The 8839-nt window shown below is 41.7% G+C and overlaps 1 protein-coding gene across 1 annotated transcript; it reads right to left on the bottom strand.

Annotated features, from left to right (window-relative positions):
- Positions 1-283: 283 nt before the first annotated feature.
- On the bottom strand, positions 284-1476 carry LOC102711485 (myb-related protein 308-like). Its single transcript, XM_006645031.3, has 2 exons — positions 1071-1476; positions 284-979 (listed from the first exon to the last, which is right to left on the bottom strand). The coding sequence occupies exons 1-2, from the start codon at positions 1331-1333 to the stop codon at positions 397-399; spliced, it is 846 nt and encodes a 281-aa protein (XP_006645094.2). The 5' UTR covers positions 1334-1476; the 3' UTR covers positions 284-396.
- Positions 1477-8839: the final 7363 nt, after the last annotated feature.

Here is an 8839-nt window from a genome sequence, read left to right as displayed (position 1 = left end):
GGATAACCCCAAGTGGGAGTATACTTTTGTAGTTTGTACCTACCTACCGAAAACACACCACATGCTGTATTCTCGCGACATGTCCGAGATGACACAAACGGCAACCGGACGCCCGATTTGGATGCGCAAATCAGCCATACCTCTCGCTGGTTTTGCCCATTGGAATTCCATTTTAGTTTTTTGTTCATGACATCCACTGACTCAAATCAGATCAGAGAAATGAAAGAATAAAGAAACCAAACAAATCTTGGTTAAAGATGAGTAGATAAACATGAAGAATCAGTTTAATCAACATCGGTCATCTCCATTAGAACTCAGAAACTATATTGCCCATCTCTATTTTTTGGGTGCTTTTTACAGTTTTTTTTTTCTCTTAGGTGCCTAGTGCCTACTGTGCTATATGTACTGGCCCTCCTCCAGTGGCCTGAGATACTGGAGCGCGCGTGGACCGGCCGGCGAGGCCGTCTTGCAGCTGCAGACCTCGCCGTCGCGGACGCCGAGGTGGTAGCAGAGGCAGATGGGCTGCTTCTGCTGGTGGTGGTGATGCGACGTGGACGTGGACGACGCGGCGGCCGGCGTCTTGGGCGGCGAGCACGGCAGGCCCATGGACAGGTCGAGGTCGAGGTCGATGTTCAGGTCGGGGCACCGCGGCGCGTCCGTGCTGCCGCCGCTGCTGCTGTGGCCGTCCTCCGACGGCGGGGACGTCGCGGCCCTGGCGAAGCTCACATTGCTCGACGGCGCCGTGTGAACCGGGTTGTAGAGCCTGGACGCCGGCGCCGGCGCCAGGGACGGGAAGCCGGCGGTGCTGGCCGTCGTGGTCAGGCCGCTCGCCTCGGCGGCGCTGCTCCCGGCGCTGACCGGTCGGTGCGTCTGCGGGTCGATGCCGCGGCTGAGGAGCTTGCGCTTGATGTGCGTGTTCCAGTAGTTCTTGATCTCGTTGTCCGTCCGGCCAGGCAGCTGCCCCGCTATCAACGACCACCTGCGAACCAATCGACCGTCAGCACCAAGAACACAACAAACCAACCGCGAGAACACGACATGCGCGCATTGAAATCCGCTTTACTACTTACTTGTTGCCGAGCAAGGCATGCAGCTTGATGATGAGCTCGTCGTCCTCGTCGGTGAAGTTGCCGCGCTTGAGGTCGGGGCGGAGGTAGTTCATCCACCGGAGCCGGCAGCTCTTGCCGCACCGGAGCAGCCCGGCCGCCTTGGGCAGCGACCGCCAGCACCCCTCGCCGTGCGCCTTGATGTACGCGATCAGCCGCTGGTCCTCCTCCTTGGTCCACGCCCCCTTGTTGGTGTGCGCCTTCTCGCAGCACGGCGACCTCCCCATGCTCGAGAGCACACGCCGCTGGCCGGTTCGAGCTGGCTGCCTGGCTGCGTGTGTGCGCGCGAGCGAGAAACGCGAGCGCCTCGGTTGCAAGGGGAAGAGGAGGAGGCGATGCGCGCGTATATATGGGCGCGACACGGCGGCGTGTTGGTAGGAGAGAGAGGAGTTATCGCTCTGCTATTTATTTATTTTTTCTTTTTTGTTTGGGTGATTCCTCTCTCGGCTAATCTTTTCTGTGTTGGTGTGGTTTCCTCTCTCCGTTGACTGGGTCCTACGGCTGTGCGTGGGATTTGACCGCTGATCGCGATGCCAGATGCCGTGCGACCCGGTACTGGCTGTACCCTCGGTTGGGTTTCGCGAAATTCCTCAATAATGTGGCCGGTCTACCCAACCCAATCGTCCTCCCCTGCTTCCTCAGTCCTTCCGTGCGGTACTTGCCATGACGGTTAAATTTCGGTTAGGGGGTGTTTTAGCTGGTGAATGAAAATTTTTGTGCATCACATCAGACGTTTTGATCAGATATCGAAAGGGATTTCTAGACACGAATGAAAAAACGAATTTTATGACTGGCGTGGAAACCGCGAGATGAATCTTTTAAGCCTAATTAGTCCGTCATTAGCGCATGTGGGTTACTGTAGCACTTATGGCTAATCACGTACTAATTAGGCTCAAAAGATTTGTCTCACGATTTTTCACATAACTGTACAATTAGTTCGTTTTATCTATATTTAATACTCTATTTAGGTGTCCAAAGTTTCGATGTGATGTTTTTGGGTAAAAATTTTTGGAACTAAATAACCCCTTAGCTGCCAGAACAAAACGGGAAAAAAATTCTTAATACCCTGTTTTAATTGATAGTAACGACTCAATTACTGTGTGACCTTTTTTTATATCCGGTCATGTATTAAGGTCATTTTTTAGGTTATTGGTAAAAAACAAATAATATATTTATAAACGAAAAATATTTTACGAATAAAGTTTTTATGTACATGTTTATATCGATCGAAAAGTCAAAATAAAAAATAAACTTTAAATGCTCAAAAGTAAATTTTGGCTTGTAGCCCAAACCCAAAGCCAAGAAAATAAGATGTTAATCGGCAATTTTGGCTTATAACCTAAATCCAAAGTCAGAGTACATTGGTAAGCACAACACGGCACCCGGCGAACCAGCCTATTACTCCTCGTTCTCCCTACCTGATTGATGTTTTAGCAGAAAGCCTCTCATCTTTTTGAGTGGGGGAATGTCCCATTAAAAAAAGCTTACGATGATGATGATGATGATGATGATGGGGGGAGGAAACGGAATCATCGATCAGTTTTTGGTACTCGTTCCAAAGTTTGGTGGAGCAACCGCCACTGATTGGCTAGCTACCCTCTCTGAGCTGTTTCTCTGCCCCTCGTGTTTCTAGTGTTTTGTCATGTGTGCGTGACTAACCACCGCTTCTCTAAATCTAATCCGATCGATCCCTGTCTTCTTTGCCCACATGGCCACAACTTAAATAGCCCTGATTAGGTAGTTGCATGCCTTGCTGCCTGCACTGCACACGCTGGGCCTGCAGGAGAGTTTGATTAGTTTGGTTTAACGATGGTGAGCTGAGCTCAGTCTGGATTAAAGAATTGGGCTGAGGTGTCTCGTGGTCAAAACAAACATGCCTAGTTGCCCTTTCTGTTGGGAACTACTCGGATTGAATATTGGGCTGCGGCTCCGATCCGACGCAACACCCGTTTATCTTGTCCCTTTTTCAATAAAAAAAACAAATTGACATGTTTTCAGACAAAAAATAACTTATGAACAATTGTTCTATCTGTTTCTAATAATTTAAAAAATATAAAAAATAAACTACGATAAAAACTCTAAAAACAGCTTCTAATTTAGGACGGTAAATGTGGCTTATAACCATAAATATATATAAAAAAGATACGGTGCAAATGTAACTCTTGGCTTGGTTAGCTGTACGTATCTCGTGGCTGAGCTAGCGATCGAGAAAAGTTCGTCCGTGTTTGGGGATAAAATCGAGTCGTTTTCACCTGTCGGACACAGGGACAGTACCATTCACTAGATGGGGGATAGGATCGTAGGACAAGGACCGCACTGTGCCTTCCGATTTCGTTGAAAAACAGCGGCATCTCCCCAGAGTTAACCGGCGTTTTCAGCGGGTTTAATGGCCGGCGCGAACCTTTTCTCCATTTGCTTCGCCATTACTGTTGCCCAACTGGCCAACTGCTTCTCCGTTTTCCCGAGTGCAGGATATGGATCAACAGACATACACACGGTTAGACGTACCAATGAAGACGGTGATGTGAAATATAATCACTCCGATGCCATGAGGCAGCAGCGAGTGTACCAAATCGTAGTATACTAGTAGTGTTAAATAATTAATCTTTCCAGTTTGGCGGCCAACCTCTCCATTAAATTGATTTATGGTGAGCGCACCATCGAACTCGACGTTGCTATCGACGGAGACAGAAGAAGCTGATCACTTTATAGGAGTAGTTACAGATCTAGGAAGGCAGTCGTGGCTAAGTACGAGTCGCTGATGAAGAGATCGGGCGCTTTTGGTGGGCAGAAATGACCGGTATTAATGGGTCAACCGGTCTAACTACCAAGAAGTCCCATAATCCCATTGCTAGCTGCTCCTACCAGAGAGAGATCTTCCAGCATGCTTGCCTTGCGTTGCGTTGCTTGGAGCGTTGGAAGGTGTAGTAGTTAGCAAGTAGCAGCCCGCCGTTGGTTGATTCATTCTGACACAGTTTGACAACGGATCGAAAACGATTGAAAGTTTTGGGGTCAGCTATTTTGATGAGATAATTGAGATTTGATCAGTGTAAAAGGGCAGAACCTAGTGTGAAGAGCAGTGCAAACACGACCCAATTCCTAAGGAAAAATATACATGATGCCATATTGCCATGCCCATAGGACTTATCGTTCGTGCGATTCCGCAGCAAGCAGCTTTAAATATTCCTTATCTGTGAGTAGTTAGACTATGTTCGCGTTCGTTTGTGTGGCTTGCCCTAACATAAAAAATATAATAATTACCCCGACATGAAAAACATAATAATAGATTAGTATATGATTAATTAATTATTAATTATTAAAAAATATAAAATGGATTAATATGATTTTTAAAACAATTTTCCTATAATTTTTTTTATAAAAAATATACCATTTAGCAGTTCAGAAAGCGTGCACGTGGAAAAACAGGCCATAAGTTAACTTAGGGGTTGAAGGAACGCGGTCTATGTTTATTTTCTTAGCTTGTTCTCAGAGTTTTCATCGTTTTTTATCTATACTACCAACGTTGCCCGTGCTTTACAACGGGTAAAAAAATTACATATTAAATAAACCAATATATATATATATAACTCAGTAATAATTAATTAATTATGTGAACCATATGATAAATCTCTCTTCTGGTTTAAATTCTGGATTCTTAGCTCCTCCTTATTTTATTTTTCCTTTCCTTTTTGTTTTCTTTTATCTTCCCTTCTTTCTTTTCTTCTTCATTTCTTCTTTATTTTACTCTTCTTTCTTTTCCTTTTCTTCCATTGTGGATAATCATTGTTTCTGACTCCTCATGTAGATAAAAAAAAGTCCTACACACCAAACGCACATTAGCTCTGAAATTTGAACATATTTTGACTAAATATGAAACATTGGTTGGCATGCGTGTTGCTACTTTCCTTTCCACTAAACGTGCGTGTGTGCTCCATATCTCAATACTTAAATTATATTCACTCTAATCTTATAAATACTAAGGGAGAATATGTAATTTACTGAAGTCATTGAGAAGTGTAATATATTCAACCAAGTTAAACTGAAGTAATGTACTTTAATCATAGTGGCCTTGCCTCGCTTCTATGCCAATCCCTTGACCAGTTTTTATATTTAGAAAATATGTGAGTACAACTTATAGCCATAAACTTTATGCATACGTATTAATAAACTTTAAACACAAATAAAATATTTCGTTCATAAATTTTATACATAAATTAAATATTTGTATGTGAAAATATTTTGCTCATCAACTTTGTTCAACCATCAAAATAATCTACTCTAAAATCACAATAATAATGATATGTTTTGAGAAATTTTTAGTGGACAATTTTTTGGTTTTAAAATTTTCAATCTATTGGCTTGGTATATTTGATGATAAAAAACTAACAAACAACGTTACAAATTTAGGACAAAATCAAAATTTTAATATTCAATTAGTTGGGCTTCGCCTCTAACTTCAGAAAAATCAAATGCATGTGCTGTATTGCTACGTCATCGACCCGCGCTGGCTGGCGTTAAAAAAACTCAAATACATACGCTGCATCGAAAAAGAATCGACGCGGTCACGCTGGCTGGCGAGCGCTGGCAAAAGAAAACATGAAATCAAACATGACTTCAGACGGAAACGACGCAGCTAAAAAAAAGGAAATAACATCCACGATGAAACGCTGCAGCGCCTGACGGGAACGGCTACAGCTAAAAAAAAGGAAAATAACAAGGGAGCTTGGCAATCGAACCGGAGACCTCTCGCCTTGTAAGAGGTCATTTATCCAATGGACCATGGACCTGATTTGGTTTTGTTTTGCGCGGGACAGCTAAAATACGGAGGGAGTCATACCATAGGGACGGCAAGACCCTCTATGTGTTTTTATAGGTTGTCATTTGGGTCCCACAATGTCGTGTGGGGCCTACGACGAACGAAAATTTTTAGCAGAATCGTTACTGCTTTTTATAATAGTATAGATATAGATGTTTCTCGGATTACTAAAAACTATGTAAAGGTTTATCATCATGTCTATTCTAGTTATATTTTTAACTTTATAACAGTTATTAATTATATATAATATTGAATAACTAACAAAAATTAAAATATCCATTCTGCGAGTACTACTGACCTAAATAAACTAATCTTTCACTTTTTACCTCTATAATGTTTGACTCTTCGTCTTATTTGAAAAAATATAATTAATATTTTTATTTTTATTAGATGATAAATCGTGAATACTTTACATGTGACTAATTTTTTTAATTTATTAAAAAAATTTTAAATAAGATAAATAATTAAACATTGGATATGGAAATCTAACGTTTGCCTCGTTCTGTAACGGAGGGAGCATGCATATGCAGAGAGCTACTGTATTTAATTAAGTTCTCTTTGGTGGCGGCAATGGCGGAACGTTGTCCGGCGTCATCGTCAGCGCGGTAGCTTGCGGTCGCATCCAGGCGATCCCCCTGCACTGTTCACGATCTCAAGTGAAGTCAGCGCGTCCGGGGGAGCCGCGTGCTCAACACACACGGAGGAGTGAAGTGAATGCTTGTCATTTCAAGCGTCAACATGGATAGTGCTACGCCTGGACGATGGAGTATAAGGACTTGTTTATTTCTCAAATTTTTTTCTAAAAATATTATATAACATTAAATATAGATAAAATAAAAAACTAATTGTACAGTTACGGAAGAAATCTTGAGACGAATCTTTTGAGCCTAATTAGTCTATGATTAGCCATAAATGCTATAGTAATCAACATGTGCTAATGATAGATTAATTAGGCTTAAAAGATTCGTCTCGCGGTTTCTAAATTAGCCATAAAATTCGTTTTGTCATTCGTGTCCGAAAATCTTTCCGATATCCACCTAACGTGCCTGATCTTTCGTCCACGGCATGGGTCGGAGATCTCTCTCTCAGATGAACACCATTCGTCCGTGCCTCCCTGGGTTCTAGGCTAGCTTCTGCTAGTAATAGCGTGTTTGAGTTTGAGATCTCTCGAGTCGATTTGTTAATGGGGTATTTGCAGTGCAGGTAAAGCGTGTATGTGCAGGTCTCCCGTGTTCTCAGCACTGTCCAAAATAGTGAGTTAGCGAGAGCCATTGGCCTGGAACGGTACGAGTCAGGTCTCGCTAGATTCTGTGATGAATTGCCTTTTGGTGTGGATTTGATGCGGTCTGAAGAAGCTTTCTTTTTCTTCAATTGAATTATTTGAGGGCTAGAGGCTGAACCCTGCATCACGGTTCCTTCTTTGTCACTAGGGAGTACTGTGTGATCGACAGTTCGCCGTCGGTCCTTCAATGCCTGCACCGACACAGATCTGTGGAGCTTTGCTCCTCGCCCATATGTAATTTCGTAGTATTTTAATTTTGATGAAAACATGTGATCAGATTGGAGCTGAAAGTGGCATGCACGGACTATATCATAGTAGAATGGTGACCAGTGTTAGGCCTGGAAACCACATCTTCCAAAATAATAAAAGATGTATTGTACTCGGTTTGTCCTAAAATTAAGCTATTTCTACCGACCAATCTTTGTTCTAAAAGCATTTTTCCTATTCTTAGCAGGTACCAAGAGGTACCACTACTTCCTATGTAAAATTTGGTATCTCTTGGCACCTTAGCTACTAAAAGATATCAAATTTTACATAGAAAACAATGGTACCTCTTGATGCCTCCTTAAGGATAAGGAAAAAGAGCTCTTGTTCTAAACTACAACAATTTCTTTACCACTTGATTATTTCAACCGATGACGATCACTTTTCATTTATTTTTCTCAACTATATTCTTTTCTCAACATTTCTCCGATTGTTCTTCCCTACATTCTTAATCCTCATGTTCAACTCTAGAAATAAATACATTTTGAGACGCTGGGAGTAGCTCAGTGGCACAATCTAGCTATATTTTGATGCACCAACTGCAACTATGGATGGATAACAAGCTAGCTTATCAAGTTTGGGCTCGTTATCTTATAATGAACTAGTATGCTTGGCTCGTTTGCAAACCCATATCATAGACGGAGTCTGCCTATAAACTGACTCCTTAACAGGTTATATCATATTTAAATCATCTGTGTAATTTATAAAATTACTATTAAGAATAAAATAACTAAAAATATTGCTAAAATTCATAGTTCTAATATGATTAAAATATTAAGCATTAGTGAGTTAAAACCTAGCTTGGTTCATTAAGACTACAAATTTAAACTAATCTATGTTAAGAGCATTCCTAACCGCTCATCTAAATTTGATTATTCATATTGCTATTTTGGGTGGCCATTCAAAATATATTCATTATACATATCAGTTGTCACTCCAACACAACATCCATTTTACGTCATTTATATATATTTTGTAACCACCTACTTTATATCATTATTGCTCTATTTTTTTGCGATTGGACAATGAGATATTGAGGGAGGAGAGAGATCATCCATATTTTGGAGTAACTCAATCCAATGGTCCGTAAGACATCCATTAGAGCAAGTATAATAGTATATTGTAAGCCGACTAAATGCTAAGGTGAAGGAGAGAGAAGAAGTGGACTATAAACATGACATAGGAACCGAGAAACCATGTTAAAGAAATAAGAGAGTTATGTATTAAGGTTAAAAAGTTAACTATTACTGTATTATAATTACAACTGCTCTTATCCGCGCATACAGTACTACAGTGCTTCAGTCGACTCCCGATCTTCATTGGATTCTGGTCGGGCGTAGCTTTCATCAGTCTCATGGAAGTGCATCGGTG

The sequence above is a fragment of the Oryza brachyantha genome, chromosome 1 (genome assembly GCF_000231095.2).
Source record: "Oryza brachyantha chromosome 1, ObraRS2, whole genome shotgun sequence".
In the NCBI taxonomy this organism is placed as follows: domain Eukaryota; kingdom Viridiplantae; phylum Streptophyta; class Magnoliopsida; order Poales; family Poaceae; genus Oryza; species Oryza brachyantha.
Note: the sequence above shows the minus strand (reverse complement) of the source record. Positions and strands in the feature narration are given on the sequence as shown.

Coding starts and splice junctions, on each gene's coding strand:
- LOC102711485 (XM_006645031.3), bottom strand. CDS start 1,333: ATGGGGAGGTCGCCGTGCTGCGAGAAGGCGCACACCAACAAGGGGGCG. Junction 980..1,070: donor CATGCCTTGCTCGGCAACAA/GTAAGTAGTAAA, acceptor ATTGGTTCGCAG/GTGGTCGTTGATAGCGGGGC.